Below are 16,402 nucleotides of genomic sequence, written 5' to 3'. Positions count from 1 at the left end.
ATGCACAAATTGGTGCATAAAAAAAATCCCCAGAATGCAGGAAATGAAGTATTTGATGCTAAAACTGCAGGGGTACAAATTCACAGGTTCCAAAAAGTGAAGGGGATGCATCTCCTGCATCCTCCCTGGACTCCACTCCTACTGGTACATTAACCCACATAAGAGGAAACACTGCAGCTGGAAACCAGGAGAAGTTACATAACTTGAGCCTGAAGGGAAGCCTTTTTCTGACTGAATTAAGAAAATCATGTTTTTTTTCTGTATGAACTAACCACCAGGCACAGTATGCAACTCAATACAATGCATATAAAATGTCCAGGAAGCGTTGCAGGGCTGAAATATCACATTGCATTGGATTCTTTTTTTTTTTTTTTTTTGCTGCACCACCGCAACTCAAACCCTCCAATTCCTCCCTAAAACCTGTTTAAAGCGTGACCAGAACCAACCGTGGCACTAACTGGATTACAAACTCCACTTTTTTTTTTTTCCTGCCAAAATGTCGAACACGTTGGCAGCGTCAGATTGTCACTTTCCCGGCAGGTCCTAATGAGTCATGACAGGAGCGGAGCCCGGAGCCGTCCTCCTCCCACGCCGCTCAGCCCACTGCGCTCCGTATTTGAGGAGCCGCTCGGCTGCAGGAGCTCAGAGCAGCTTCTCTCCTGCCGAGAAGGAGGAGACCGGAGCCGCTCTTCGGGGTTTTCTTCTCTCTGGATTTACCCTCGTCCTCTCCGGCACGATGAGGCTTTTCTTTGCCGTGCTTGCGGTTGCGGCTCTGCTGACAGGTGAGTGTTTATTCCTTCTTCTTTATCTTCTTGTTGTTGCAGTAAAGTTAGTGATCAGTTCAGCACCACGGACAGAGACTCAGACACTTTATTCACGTTTTGCAGAAAATCTAGCGCTTCCAGTGGTCAAAGAAGGACAGAGAGAAGATGTGGTATGCTTCATTCTTCATTCTTTTATTTTGAATTTTTAATTTGAGCCAATTTAAAGCTTTTACAGTTTTTATATTTAGATGATTTGCATGTTGCAGGTGACAAGATGTCTGGTTGAAGTCCTGTCCAAAGCTCTCTCCAAACCGGACTCTCAGCTGGATCAGGAATGCAAAGATATTATCCAAGCAGGTTTGTAGCACCAGAGATCTACTGAAACAGAGGTGTAGGTTTAGAGAAGAGGGCAAACCTCCTCTGCAATACTTCAAACACGTGTATTTGACTCTGCAGGGAAAATATTGAAGGAGAGAAGTTGCAGCAGAATCCTGTAACTGAGCCTCACTGCATTATAGCCCATTTAGATGTTTTACTTATGCATGAACTTTGGGGTTTTTCTTTATCTAAATAGAGACATTTGCATCATAAATTGAAGCAGAAAAGACGCAAACTGGTGCATAAAAATCCACCACAATGCAGTAAAATAAGTATTTGATGCTCAATTTAAAAAAAAAAAACCTACATCTGAATATAGATTTCCCAGATTATTCTTCGTGCTCATTCAGCCTAAATATTTAAATTTAAGTAATATTCTTTAACTGTCTTTGTAAGAAATGCAGAATGCATGCATCGTATTACAATATAGTTCTTTTTTTTTTAACCTGATGCATGAATTTTGGGGTTTTTCTTCACCTAAATAAAAACATCATCATGCATGAAAATCCACCAGAAGGCTGGAAGTTAAGTGTTTGATGCTTACATTTCTAAACACTCACATCCATGCCGATAGATTTCCCAGATGTGGTTATTTTTCATGCTCACTCAGGCTAAATTATCCAACTGTATAGAACATCCTTTTAAAGAAAAACAGAATGCCTGCATTGTATTTCATTATTGTTTTCATTTTTACCTGACGCATGAACTTTCTTTTACTTACACAGAGACATTTTTACCATCAATTGAGACAGAAAAGGCACAATTTGGTGCATGAAAATTCAGCTGAATGCAGGAAATTAGGTGTGAATGCTTAAAACGTCCCTCCTACTTAATGTTTCCCATCTAAAGTTGGAGAAAAAAACGCTTTCCATGCCTGTAGATTTCCCAGATGGGGTTATTTTTCATGCTCATTCAGTTTGAATCATCCAAATTTGAGGAAGATTTTAATTGTGTTTTTTCCTTTGCATAAATTAAGACATTTTTGCCCCATTAGATGCAAAAAAAAAAGGGCACGTATCGGTGCATTGAAATTCACCAGAATGCAGGAAATCGACGGTTTAATGCTCAGAATTTCTCTCTTACTTGATGTTTTCCCTCTTAAAGTTGAAACAAAACCTCTTTCCATGCCTATTGACTTTACAGATGTGGTTATTTTTCATGTTAGTTCAGTCTAATTTACCCAAATAGTTGATTTAAAGGAGCTTTTTAACTGTCCTTACCTCTGAGGAGGCACTGTAAGATTTAGAAGTGTTATTAATAACCTAAATATACATAAATACAGCAATTAGGACGACCATGTTCATATATTTTATGTTACAGTCAAGAAGCTATATTCAGGTGTCTGTTTCAGCTCCAACAACCTTTAATTTAACATAGATGCAACAAAATAAATCATTAATGTCATCTAACGGCTGAAATCAAATGGTAAATCCATCATGACTTGTCCCTGAGAGCTATAAGTGGATCTTTATGCCTCTTTTCATCTTTCCAGGGGTTAAACATGCGCCACTGGACAAGAAGAGCAGTGAGGGGACGGTAGCCCATGACGAGGTACTCAAAGGTCACACTGTGGAGCCTGAAGCCAAGGCAGCAGATGTGAAAGACATCGAGGCGCTCTTGAAATCCGTGGAGGAGAAAAGAGAAACCCCAGAAGACGAGCGCAGCCAAGAGTCGTGGAGTTTCGGCGACGAGAAGGACAAGAGGCACGAGAACGAAGTGGAAGAAGAGCGAGAGAAGAGGAGCGGCTGGAGGCCCGGAAGATTCCACCAGAGGAAAAGCAAACGAGGCGACGAGGAAGAGGATAACGAGCGCAGTCAGGAGAGCTGGGGGATAGACGAGAAGAGGTCAGAAGAAGACGAAGAAGAGGACGAGAGAGAGAAGAGGAACTGGAGGCCTGGAAGATACCACCAAAGGAAAAGCAAACGAGGAGATGAGGAGGAGCCTGAGGAGGAACGCAGCCAGGAATCATGGGATGTAGACAAAAGGCACGGCAGCGAGGACGAGGAGGAGCGATACAAGCGCATCTGGAAGCCAACACATCGCTATCACCACAAGAAAGGCCTGCGCAAGCGCAGCGATGAGCCATCGGAGGGCGACGAATACGAAGACCGCAGCCAGGAGTCTTGGGGTTTCGACGATGAAAGGTACAAGAGGGACTGGAGGCCTGGAAGGCATCACCAGAGGAGACACAAACGTGACGAGGAGCTTTCAGAAGAGGCCAGGGAAGAGCCAGACGAGGAACGCAGCCAGGAGTCGTGGGATTTTGATACTGGAAGAGAGAAGAGAGAATGGAGGTCTAGAAGGCCCCAACAGAGGAGACACAAGCGTGACGAAGAGCTCGCTGAGGAAGAAAGAGAAGAGCCAGACGAGGAACGCAGCCAGGAGTCGTGGGATTTTGATACCGGAAGAGAGAAGAGAGAATGGAGGTCTAGAAGGCCCCAGCAGAGGAGACACAAGCGTGACGAAGAGCTTGCTGAGGAAGAAAGAGAAGAACCAGACGAAGAACGCAGCCAAGAGTCGTGGGATTTTGATTCTGGAAGAGACAAGAGGGACTGGAGAGCCGGCAGGTACCACCAGAGGAGGCACAAACGCGATGAGGAGCTTTCTGAAGAAGCCAGGGACGAGCCTGACGAAGAGCGCAGCCAGGAATACTGGGATTTTGATACCGGGAGAGAGAAGAGAGAATGGAGGGCTGGAAGGCATCACCAGAGGAGACACAAGCGCGACGAAGAGCTCGCAGAAGAAGAGAGAGACGAACCAGAAGGAGAGCGCAGCCAGGAATACTGGGGCTTCGATAAAAGGCACGGAAAAGAAGAGGGAGAAGTAGAAAAGCGCATTTGGAAGCCGACACACCGGTACCACCACAAGAAGAAACTTCACAAGCGTGGCGGAGGATCGTCAGAAGAAGAAGAAGAACAGAGGGGTGATTCAGAGGAAACCGTGGAGGACAGAGATGAAGCTCTGAGGTATCGTTCATCATACTCACTTCTGCATGTTTGTAGTTTGCACAGTGGAGCACAAAACAGGGATAAGAACTTTGTTTGCACACTTGAAGCAGTGCACATCTACAGACACAAAGGCTACTGGTAGCATCACAACTAACTGGGATTGTTTTGCAGGTACCTGGCTGAGAAACGTAATCCCTGGATTTTCAGAGGCTACTACCACCCTGCCTGGTATAAAAGGGACTCAGACGAACACGCTGCCACCTCAAGCAAGGTAGGAGTCATTCATTTATATTCTATATTAAACTGAACGAGTAGCTGGTTTTCAAGGCTTTAAATGAATGCATGTGTGCAATCCACCAATTTTCAAAGCAAATGCTGGATTTCATTCTGTTTGATGGACATTTTTTTGATCAGCAGCTCATTACTCTGGTCAGTTTACACGATCTTACTTGTTCTGCTTTTCTTCTGCTCAGATGGACGAACTGGCCAAGCTGCTGAGCTACAAGATAAACCACCTGGCGAACCACTCGACTCAAGAGGAGGCAAAGAGGAGCACAAACCAGAGAACCCTCACTCCACAGGAGGTAAATGCAAAAACAGCATCACTAATTCTGGATCAACAAATGACTTTTATCACTAATTTCTCACAATTCCTCGATTACAGATCAAAATCTTAATTGGACACAGTTTGATTTGCAAATTACAAATGCTGTAGTTTAGGATATATGAAGTGTTACCTCTAAATAATGATTTATTCAAACAATTGGGTTGTTTATGCTGCCTATAGATTGACGAATGCCCTGTAGTTCAGGCTACAAGCTGAGATTTACCTGAAATAAGCTCAGCTGCATTATTTATTAGCCACACTTTGCACATTTTGCAGGACGTTGACTCAGTGTCAGTGAGTTTACAAACCAACACCGTCCTCCTTCTGTGGCAGCCGCATTTTTGATCATAATTCATGCGCTGACGCTCCATCACGCTTTAAATCTGTTTAAACACAATCAATATTGAACTGAAGCTTGACTTTAAGAGATGATATCACAAATCAAACTGCAATATCTGTCAGAAAAAATCGTATTTAGACGTTTTCCCCAAATCATCGAACCCTGTGTAGACTGTAATTTACGGTGCAGCGCGAAATGTCATATCTGCTACTGATGACAACCAGCATCCAGGCAACTTAAACATACATGCAAAACTGGAGCTAAAATATATATATATACTGGGAAAAGCACTTCAGTCTGCAGCCTTAAACAATCTGCACCATTTTCAGCTGCCCCAGTAAAGTCATGAAGCACATTACGTCTCTTCACCGCAGCGTTTCACTGTGGGGGGAAAAAGCATCCACACTCATTATGGAAATCTCTACTCTACATGGAGATGTTGGGAACATGCTGCCACTGTTTAGCCTTCAGAACCGCAGAACGCTGGTGAATATGCATCTGTGCAAGTGCACATCAAGAACCATCCCTAGTGAGCCGAACACATGGAGTGGAAAACCAGCACATTCACTAGTAGTAGCTTGTTCTTCAGCTCTCTAGAGTTGCTTTGCTCACATCAGCTCTTCTTCGTCTTGTCCCCTTTATTTGCTCTCTCCACACTGGCGTTTTATATTTGCTGCAGTAATCGCACTCAGAAGCTCATGATTGTAGCCTCCCGGAGCAATCAAAGTCATAATATGCCCATTAAACGAGATCCGCAGCCTGCAGAGACCTCTCTACGTTGTCATAAACTTTAAAGCAGAAAAACAAATTAGAAAGGCAGTGGCATCGTGATTTATTAGCTCCACAGCTCCGAAATTCTGAGCATCATCAGAGAATATTTAACCTAAATGACCAATTAAGGACATTAGGCTAATTTTGAAGCAGACATGGGAAATTAATCCCTTAATTCTGCTCCAAATGTGGTTAAAAAGCAGACTGCTCAGGTGTTGTAATAAAAGTTGTTGCTGACTTGTGAAATGTTTTTCAGGAGAAGGAGCTGGAAAACCTGGCAGCGATGGACATGGAGTTGCAGAAAATCGCAGCCAAGTTGCATGACAACACCGCGTAATCCAGACTACCAGCTACCAGTGAATAAAGGTTGCTGTGTAACTGTACGTCTGCCAACTTAGTGTGCTTACAGTGTTAAAAGTGACAAAAAAAAGAACCATGGAGCCTTGCCAAACCATTTTATCAACCTGTTTTTGTGATATTTTGATGTTCTGAAAATTAATCCGCATGGGAATGGCCTGGACATTTATATATATATACATATATATATATATATAGTCAGAGAAATGTGAAAATATTAATATATATACGAGATAAATGATTCAAATGTGTTCTCAAGACTTTGTTCTGTTTACACTCAATAAAAAGGAGATATTCTGGGACCAAACAGACATCTGTCATTTATTTCTTCATTAATAAGTAGTCGCACATGTTTAGTTCTGCGTTTTAATTGGGTGCAGATACAGATGTATCCCTGGATCATATAACAAATGGCACTTTCTGCAGGGAAAACTAAATTTAAAAAAACTAGAAGCTGGAGAGCATTTAAAAAAAAACAACCTGTTTTACACTTGGTCTCAGGGTAAAAAGACACAAACCCGTCACTTAACTCTCAACACAGATATGATTATGTCACCAGCTCCTCACACACACTGAGCTCAGATAGCCTAAACCGGCTAACTTCTCAGCATCACTGATGTGAGTACACAAGACGGCAGAAAGTGCTCTGATGAATGCAGACCAGACACCCTGCCTCCGCTACTCCAGATGTGTCAAATCGGTTCAACGGAAACGGACGTCAGTTGCTGGAGGAGAATCCCTGCAGGCCCTTCAAACGTTAAGACGCTCCTGTATCCGTTTATCCTTCGGTGTCTTTTAGCTTCTGCCTCTTTGGTGCCGGTTCCTCGGATTGCTGGGGGGCGGCGGGTTTGGATCGGTCCGCGGCGATCGTCGTCCCTGAGAGGAGGTAGCCGCCGCCTCCGCTCATCAGCAGCACGGGATGTGTCCTGTTAGGCAACACCTGGGGAAACGGCAGCAATAAAGTCAGGAGACGTTAACTTGACTGGAGCCGCTCGGGGAAATGACACAGTGGAGGGAGAAAAGTCTGTGAGAACGCAAACACACTGTGCACACTGCGCGATGCTGAGAGAAGCTGCAGAGTGAAAGAACAAATCAGGGGGAAGTTTGGAACACATGATCAGTTATCGTAAAGAACTGATGCTGCCTGATGTGGAATATTTGGAACAGTTTAGAAAGTAAACCGTGTTTGGAAATTGAAGGTGTGACAAATTAAAGGAAAAAACTACATCTTCAATGTCTTAGCAAGATGTTGGTCTACCGAGTGCTGGCAGAACAGCTTCAGTGCTCCTCGACACTGTTTCTATCATCTCTAAATAAATCTGTGCAATACCGACGGTTTTCTTCATATAGAACAGTCTCATGTAGAACATAGTGGTCTGGCTGCACTGTACGATCATTCTGCTGATGTGCACAAACACAAACATGCACGAGCAAAAACGTACATAGGACATGCTGGAAAAGAGTTGTGTGGAGTCGATTCGAGCCACTGCTTCCCATTTACAGAGCCAGGGCTGCGTACGAACACCCGATTTGTTTCACTGAACAGAAAGCTAGACGACATTCACTGAATATGACAGAAACTGGGATGGATAAGAATCGCCGACTCTTCCTTAAATTGAAGGCCTTAAGGCCAATTCATACTTCAGCGTGTCTGTAAGGGTTCGCAAATTGATGCACATTTTCTCATCTAGCCGAGTCTTGACCTCACTGTGGACTATATGTACTAGCAGCACGTTTCCTGCACATGCACCAGGAAAACAAACGCTTGTTTAGAGGAAAGGCTGTGCGAGGAGATTTTCCATCATCCCCACTTTCATAATTCACCTTTTAAAGAGCTGCTGGCCTTTGATTTGTACACGCTTTCACAGCACAAACATAGTAGGAAGCTTTAAATTCTCGGGACACCTCAGAATGAATCACAATCACATGGTGCTGCAATGTGACGGGCAAGGCGACCGTCTGAGTCGCTGACCGACGTGTACCTGTTGAAGTACCTATAGAACTACATGCAAGGCCGGTTCCTCCAGATACAGTGAGTTTAAAAGTGCCTTTATCAGTCACGATCACGATTTTTAAAGATCTGATCAGGTCATCTGTAGTTTTAGGCAAATTAAAAGACATTAGCTGGTTAAAAGCTGCTAATCGTGGAAACGTGCTCCTTTTCCGTCTTACATGCATTGTGAAGACTTGTGGTCGTAGTCAAACAATTATATAGAACATGTGAATGGTGGGTCAGATGGCAAAGTTGTGGACGGTACAACCAAAACAGTGAGTAATAAAGAAATAAGATGTGCAATAAATGACAAAATATGCCGGGTCAAAAATACACATACAGCAAAGCTAATAGTTGGCTAATTGTCCTTTTGGCCATTTTCACCTCAACCAGGCGCTTTCAGTAGCTGTCCACAAGGTTCTGGATGTATTAAATGAATTAAATTGCCTCTGAGGAGTCACCAGCTGTAGAAAACAACAAAAATGTAATTAACCGAGCTTTCTTCGTCACCAAACTGATATTTCAAGCTGCTGTATGTATATTTTCGACCCCACAGATTTGGTCATATTTCCCGAAGCCCTGTAATGAATCTATGAAAGAACCAAAATGAAAGATTGTTGTTTTGTGACGACGCATGTGTTTGTAGAAGTCATCAGACTGCATAAGAGTAGGTCAACTTTTGTTTACGACTTTAAGAGCGACCCTCGTTATATACGATCACAAAAATCACATCAAGTCCTGATTAGAGCAACTTTTACTGCAGCAAATAAATCAAGAAGCAGCAGAGTGTGAACATGTACCTGATAATGTCTCAGCCAGGTGTCTGTGAGTCTCAGGTTCACTGTACCGCCGACTTCCCTGAGTTTTGTGTAGCACTCGATAAGAGGCTGCGGAAATCAAGGTGAAAAAAAAAAAGCATTAAAAGCAGATTCATCATTTCAGCAACCATAAACGCGACAGAGGTAATCAGTAGAAGGGTGTGCGATGTGATTCTAACTCGTCGGCAGTGACAGGAACGTCCACTGCTCTTATGTAATGAGGACGTTACCCACTGAAGCGCTAAACAATAAAACTCTGCGAGCAGTAATGGGAGATCCTTCTTAGATAACGAACGATGCTCATTCAGGGGAGGACGTCAGGCTGTGAATATCTCACCTCTTTGTACTGGGAGTAAACTACAAAAGGCCTGGAGGGGGAGAGGAACCTGAGCAGGGTCATCAGGACCGGACACGGGTGGAAGCGACTCGCTATCACCAGCCTGGGAAACAAACAGATGATCAAGCAAACCTGTCCCACATGAAATACGCCGTCAACAGTGCAGTTTGTAATTGGAAATTTAGCCCATCAGCTGTCGGTGGCGTATTACCGAAAGACTCCAGAGATTTACTACGTGGCTGTGGTCGATGTTCACACCGTATTTCATGCAGCTGGATGAGAGTCAGTCGAAGAGGCTGATTTAGGACAATTGGCTAAACTGCACTCTGTGGCGGTGTTTATGATATAGCTGCTGTGATGTAGAGGAGAAGTCAATAGGCTAACAAGATCAATACTTGTACTCTGGGCTCAGATGTCACCTTCACACCAGTTCACGCATCAATCATAACGAAAGCTATACGGTTCTTGATTTTTATATGAGGGGAAACTGCAAAGTAATCAATTTATTCACCTTGAAAGGACTCTCATCGCCGTGCAGGAGCTCAGGGGAGGCCGAGTAATTTATGGTGACTTTTTAACGGTGTAGTTAACAACACTTTAATCATCCCTACATTTTTTCCTCGATTTTAATTGCTTTTGTTTTGGTGCAGAACTGAGAAACAAAACGTGACACCAACCCGTCGGCGTTCCTGCCTTCCAGCAGGGCTGCAGCAGCCGCTAGCTTCTTCTGCTTCTCCTCCAGCTTCACCTTTTTTTCTTGAGCCTGACAAAAAAAACAAAAAACGAGGAGGTCAGGACGCGTTTCTTTGTTCTGCTGTCTTCAAACAAGAAGCATCTGAGAAAAAACTCAGCCTCGATCGAGGTAAAATTATCAAGTGCTTGTCTGCCTTTCAGCAAACATGAGATGCAAGTAAAACAGATTTGTTTTGGTGAATATTGGACATACTTTGGCTTCTCTGCGCTTCTCCTTCTCTATTTTCTCCTGGTCCTGGCCAGCATCATCCTCGGTGTTTGTCTCCATGCTCTGCTCCTCTGGACTGCCCTGCTGTTCTGCCTCAGGCGGGATTTGTTCCTCCTCTGCTGCCAAGCCGAACTGCTTCTCATCTGCAATGTTGGAAGAAATCTCCGATGAATGTTTCGAACACAATTAACATTTGTTTTTATGAATTTTTATGCTCTTAATTAACTGATTAACCTTAAGGTGTACTTTAGTTTGTCAATGCAAAAATAACAAGAAAATGCTAATCAGAGGGAGACGTTCAGATCTTAGTATTGGTGCTTTTGCAAACAGGAATGTTTTTTTCAGAACAGGCTTGTAGCTTCACCAAAACAACAGTAACTCTATTTATGGAGCACTTTTGAAAACAGTGTCGACTTCGTATCCTAATGAGCAACCTGATCATTTTTCTGGAAAAGTGGTGACCTGCTAACATTTCTGTATCAATTTAAAAGGTGATCCAAGTTTAAACTGCATGCCGTCATATTATCAGATAGGCATGGAGAGGAAATGCATTCTGAGTGGTGTGGCGTGATTTTTGGAAACTTCTTCCACATTTCAGCACCAATCCTGGTAAAAAAATATCACAGATAGCAACAGTTTGAGAGTCAAACTCATAAAACACCTCTCTTGTTCACTTAACATCTACTACAAACTGAAGCATCCATAAAAATACAACTTCACATGATGAACACAGGCTATACCAGGTCCGATTAATGACATTCACCACTAATGAATGTAATCCTAGTTTTAACAAAACATTAACAAGCGCTAAAGTCTAATTTGTTGCTTCCAGCTGTCCAGGACTCTTTGCTCTGAGTTGATTAAATACCAGCAGCAGGATCCATGTGAGCAGCATTAATACATGTGGGGCAACGAAAGCAACCTCATTTATTACCGTTAAATTTAAATGATCCCTGACATGGAGACAGGATTGATCAGGTTCTAACAGGTGAGCACGGGGTGAAAGCATTTGTGAAATAACCGATTTAGATTTAACCTTTTGTTTATTAGTGCTTTATTTTGTATAATCCATCACTCGATGCCCCGTCCAGCCTTGCATGTATGACAGATATCGTGCATGTACTGCTGCCGTTTCTGAATGAAGCTGTGTTAAAATTTTACTTCTGTCTTAATGACAGAATGCCGTCACTATAACAGACTGATGAAGCAGCAATGTTACGTAAAAGAATGTCTGGAAACGGTTTGAAATCAAGGTTCAACAAGACAACAAAAGATGCAAAACTACAAAACGTCACTATATAAGAAATTACAAATAAAACAGTAAAGCAAAAAAAAAAAACCCTAATAAGCAATAAAAAGACATCACACAAAGGCTAGTTTTTAAATATGGGTTCTGCAGCCTTATCTCCTCAGGCAGCTCATTCCAAATTTGAGGGGCTCTGATGACAAAAGCATATTCAGATTTAAATTTGCACTCGAGCAGAGAGAAGGGTCACATTTTGGGATCTAAGCCTACAAAATGGCTCATATGGACCCTGATGGGCCTTAAAGGAGATCAGCAAAATCTAGAAATCACTTCTAAATCTAACAGGGAGGCGATGGAGATAAGCCAGGGCACGCTGCTGCCTTCTGAACTGGTTGGAGGCGAGAGAGTGACTTGTGGTTCATGCCAGAAAACAGTAAACATCTTGGCGAGGCTGCAGAGGAAGGCGGGTCCTACCAGCAGTGGGGTCTTTGGCGGCGGCGTCCAGAGCGCCTGCCAGCAGAGCGTTGACGTGGCAGATGGGAAACTCGTGCAGCGTATCGTGAAAATGCGCAGGGAAGCCAAAGCTCTCCACGCCCGCTCGAACCGGCCCGCCTCCTGGGTACATCTGAATCACCGAGCCGTGGCCTGCACGAGGAGAAAAAAAAAACGCACAATTACACGACGGCTCCAAAAGAAAAGACACTGAATTGATCAAATCCTGCACAACTTGCCTCCCATCCTCTCCATGACGGATCCCAGCACCAGTCCAGCACAAGTCTCGAATACCAAAACTTTGCTGCCAGCGTGGATGTTCGCCAGAGTCAGCATCTGGGCCAGTGTGTCGTACCGCAGGTGGCTGCAACACAACACAACAATCATCTCACTGCTATTCAGAGAAAAGTTTCCCAGCTACTGATCGCTCATTCACCAACTCACCAGATCTTCCCCGGTTCGCGGCCGTGGTACATCATAGCCAGGATGCGGCAGGACGGTTTCAGAATGGTCACCGTGTTTTCATACCTGGAAGAAGACGCGAACCAATAAAAACACGACTTTCATTTGAGTCTAGAACAGATTGTGAGTTCATCGTCAGACGTCACTCACTTCTTCTTCTTCTTCTTGATGTACTTGTCCTGAGCGTACTCAGTCTTATCTCTGAACGTGGAGCTGTTCTCTATCAGCTGCTGGATAATTTCCTGTGGAAGAAATTACAAATATAGCCTCTTTATTCTTGTAAAGTATAGGGTTTCCACAAAAGAGACAAAACCCAACAATGCCTTGGCTTATCGCTCATATTTGTGCCATGTCTGTGGCACTCATCCTCCTGCTGAAAAGAGAATTCCTGGTTATTTTAACCTGGCGTGTTTCCCACTAATGTGTCTATTGTGACTCTGAGTGCAACGCCAATTTTGCACTCGTCACCTCCATTGTAAGGATTTGGGGAAGCGAGGAGTCGCACGAAAGAGCCTGTGAACGGCATTTAGCGAGGAAATCAGTATGAGCTCCCTGCAGCTTTCCAAAGAAATCTAATTGTTACATGAATCTTTTGTTTTCAGTCTGACCAAAGTTAAACAGAAATTAGCCGCCTGGAAGGGATATTATGCTAACTGCACGAAAGATCTCCATCTGAGGACACTTGTCAGTCCGTCTTTTGTTGCATTGATGGAGGTGGGAAGACAGCAAACCTCTGAACCTGCGCTGAGCATCACCTGTTCACGGCAGACTGGGAAAATCCTCCTTGTGTTCACGGATGAGAGGAATCCCAGCTGTGGAGTTAAAATGAATGAATGTGTAGCTTAGATCAACATCCTGGAGATGACCACGACCAGCCGGGCTGAATGCTCAGCTCAGTAAAAGCTCATACTTTGACTTCCTGTATATCTGTTTCTTGTTTTTTTGCTTACATTTCTGTACATGTGTTATTTCATTTGTAAGGTACTATTTCTTGGCATCCACTCAGCATTTTGTACTGTGTATTCTTATTTGATTTCTATTTAATTACTAATCTTTCTGTAACTGTGTATGTCTCTCTAACCTTTGTTTATTGTACTCTGGCGAAACAACTTCCTTCGAGTTAAATAAAGTCGACCTTATCTTATCTTAACCAGTTGATTATATGTCTGTTCCAGTGTTTACTTTCAGTCAGACCGGAAACAAATGTTTATAATGATTCATGTAAAAATCAGCTACAGGGAGCTTGTGCTAATGACCGACCACTAAACCCCCTCATTCCTACCAATCTATACAATGGACATAAAGAACTCAGCTTGGATTACACTCCCATGCACACACACAGACACCGTGGATGCATAGTTGTTGCTGCTGCACTAATTTATTCTGCTTGGAGGACAAGAATACATTCCTTACATCAGCATCTCTCTCATGCAGACACAAATTCTAGCATGAATGCATGGAGGAAATGTATATCACTGTGACTCCAGCAGACCCTCCTGGACAAGAAAAGTACAGAACTGGCCTTAGCATGACCCTTAAAGCATCCATGGCCATCAAGTATTTACCTTTATTCTGAAAAGCATAGAGTGCTTTTTAGAAAATGTTTGGGAGTATTTTCAGCTCTTCGTAATAAAAGGAACACCAGTCACCCAGTAGGGCTGAACTAATAATTGATTTCAAGTCAAAACTGTGATTTTGAAGCAATGCAATGAGCAAATCACAAAGCAGAGTTTAGGATAAATGTGAAGCAGCACGTCTGTCCCACGGTTTAAGCTGTCAGTGGTTTTACTGATTTATGCTGTCATCTTTGTTTGATGGCGTCTCATGAGGTAAAGATCAAAATAATGAGAATAATTACAAGTTTTATATGTCTTACACAGTAAACGCTCAACTTAACGCCATCAAATTGCAATAACCGTCAAAAAAAAAAGAAGATATTTTATGAAATTGTTCACCCTCTTCACCCACTGTAATTGTGAATCTGATTTATGTGTTTCCATAGACACAGACGTCCAACAATGGATGTCTATGACACAGATGACAACTAAAGATTATTTTCAGGATTAACTGATTGTCTGTCGCCTATTGAAGAGTTTAAATAGGTATTCCGTTTAATGTCACAGAAGGAAAGAAACCAGGAAATGTTTACGCTTAAGGGGGCCGATTAAGTTAACATTTGAGAACTTATTAATTAATCAATGTAACGTTACAGATCTACGGACGAATAAGTGGCATCAGACAACACTTACGAGCAGAAAGTAGTCATTGTTGATTTTCTGTGGAATTCTATATTAATTTTAAACAAAAAAAAACATCCTGTTGCTGTCTTTCTTTAACTACAAAAACAAAAACACAAAAGCAGACGGGGCATGATCATTTAAAACGTATATGTAATTGTAAAGCTGCAGATGTACCTGACCCTTCAGACCTTGCTCTTTGAGCGTCTCGATGTCATCCCTGGTCAGTTTCTGTGATTTACCGTCGTCGACAATGTGTCTGTTGTCTGTACCTGCCTCCTTTAAATCTGGGACAAACAAACAAACAAACAAACCCAAATAGATTAATCAAGGAGAAAATGACAGCGAGAAAAAAGGCTGTCAGGAGTCTGGGAATAACTGATATTCATCAAAAATAAACTTCCACAGGTGGCACAAAAAAAGGAAACTGAAATCTGACTGTGTGTAGCATCAAACAGCTGGATACACACCTGAGGGATTCCCTGTTTCCTTCTGCTTCTGGGGCTGCAGGATTCCTCCAGATGAAATCTCAAATGTGGTGCTGTACAAGTTCCCCACTGCATTATCCAGGAAGAACCACTGCTTCTCAAAAATCACCTTTCTGTGAGGGAAAACACACAAGATCTGTCATTCTTGAGTAACATTTACACGTGATATTAAGTCAGTAGGTGATGAGAAAATAACATGTAAGCAAAACACGGTGACCTATCAGCATGCTTTCAAGGTTTTCTGCCCTTTCATGGGGTTAATACTTAGAAAGACACAAACTGAGGCTTGTGTTCAGCTGGTAGAGGAGTGACCTCTGCAGTATTTGACTCACTTCTTGGGTAGAATCTGCACAGCTTTGAAGATGTCCCCTCTTTTCAGAACAACGTAGTCTCCCTCATTGATTCTGTACTGATCGTCTCCGTTGTCCGCCATAATACGGCAGATAAACCGCTTCGCCGCCCAGCTGAGAGCTAAAAGCCGCTTTCAGGTAATTTCACGGAGTCGTAATTGACAAGGCACACTTCGCAAAAGGCACTACAGGAACCTGAAGGGAAAGCAAAACACCGCAAGTTAGTATTTCCACGTGTTAGCTTCCATTTCCGTAGCCGCTCAGGACGGATAGCTGAAAGCAGACCGTAGGTGCAGCGTCCGCGCCTCTGATTGGCTAGAGCCGAGCCGCTGAGATTTCTAGCCAATAGGAGCGACGTGCGATGAGTGAACTGCTGATTTCAGAATCATCGATGGGAGCGAGTTTAAACAGAGGGAGGGGGCGCTAAATTCTGGGAGAGTACTCAAGTAGAAATACCAGTACAGCAAAGTAAAAATACTCGATTACAACTAAAAAATAATGCATGGAAAGCAGCAGCAAAATATGTTTGAAATATTAAAGTCCTGGTTTGTCCTCACTGACTGATATACTATTATATCTGCCATCATTATATTAATAATAATGCAGTGTGTTATCTGATGAATAAAGATAGTGAACATGTGCAATTCTTTAGGATGACTGGAAAAGAGAGAACTAATATATTCTTATTGTTTAATAATCGATTCGTTGTCAACTATTGAACTGTTCGCCAGTGATCGTGAGAATCATTGATGTTTAACATTAATGTCTTTTTAGAAACTGCTTTATGTGTTTTCATTTTGGCCAGATGGAAAAATGTATTTGGCATGAATTTTAAGGCCTGTAGTTTACATTA

The 16,402-nt window shown here is 42.8% G+C and overlaps 2 protein-coding genes across 2 annotated transcripts; one reads left to right on the top strand and one right to left on the bottom strand.

Annotated features, from left to right (window-relative positions):
- Window positions 1–736: 736 nt before the first annotated feature.
- On the top strand, window positions 737–6,603 carry chgb (chromogranin B). The gene is made up of 7 exons (XM_008287964.1): window positions 737–782; window positions 888–934; window positions 1,031–1,121; window positions 2,635–4,108; window positions 4,262–4,361; window positions 4,564–4,674; window positions 6,065–6,603. The coding sequence occupies exons 1-7, from the start codon at window positions 737–739 to the stop codon at window positions 6,143–6,145; spliced, it is 1,950 nt and encodes a 649-aa protein (XP_008286186.1). The 3' UTR covers window positions 6,146–6,603.
- On the bottom strand, window positions 6,463–15,816 carry trmt6 (tRNA methyltransferase 6 non-catalytic subunit). Its single transcript, XM_008287956.1, has 12 exons — window positions 15,532–15,816; window positions 15,182–15,312; window positions 14,889–14,998; window positions 12,625–12,716; window positions 12,457–12,540; window positions 12,252–12,376; window positions 11,995–12,165; window positions 10,260–10,417; window positions 9,991–10,076; window positions 9,314–9,416; window positions 8,959–9,045; window positions 6,463–7,105 (listed from the first exon to the last, which is right to left on the bottom strand). Exons 1-12 carry the CDS (start codon window positions 15,630–15,632, stop codon window positions 6,944–6,946), a joined length of 1,410 nt encoding a protein of 469 aa, XP_008286178.1. The 5' UTR covers window positions 15,633–15,816; the 3' UTR covers window positions 6,463–6,943.
- Window positions 15,817–16,402: the final 586 nt, after the last annotated feature.

This window comes from Stegastes partitus, unplaced genomic scaffold (assembly GCF_000690725.1).
Source record: "Stegastes partitus isolate 25-593 unplaced genomic scaffold, Stegastes_partitus-1.0.2 Scaffold530, whole genome shotgun sequence".
Taxonomy (NCBI): domain Eukaryota; kingdom Metazoa; phylum Chordata; class Actinopteri; family Pomacentridae; genus Stegastes; species Stegastes partitus.
Note: the sequence above shows the minus strand (reverse complement) of the source record. Positions and strands in the feature narration are given on the sequence as shown.

Excerpts from the sequence above, each read along its gene's own strand:
- chgb (XM_008287964.1), top strand. The coding sequence starts at position 737 with ATGAGGCTTTTCTTTGCCGTGCTTGCGGTTGCGGCTCTGCTGACAG. Across the intron at positions 935-1,030 it reads AAGGACAGAGAGAAGATGTG|GTGACAAGATGTCTGGTTGA; the intron begins GTATGCTTCATT and ends TGCATGTTGCAG. Across the intron at positions 1,122-2,634 it reads CAAAGATATTATCCAAGCAG|GGGTTAAACATGCGCCACTG; the intron begins GTTTGTAGCACC and ends TCATCTTTCCAG.
- trmt6 (XM_008287956.1), bottom strand. The coding sequence starts at position 15,632 with ATGGCGGACAACGGAGACGATCAGTACAGAATCAATGAGGGAGACTAC. Across the intron at positions 12,717-14,888 it reads AGCAAGGTCTGAAGGGTCAG|GAAATTATCCAGCAGCTGAT; the intron begins GTACATCTGCAG and ends TTTCTTCCACAG. Across the intron at positions 7,106-8,958 it reads CCTGGCTGAGACATTATCAG|GTGTTGCCTAACAGGACACA; the intron begins GTACATGTTCAC and ends CCGTTTCCCCAG.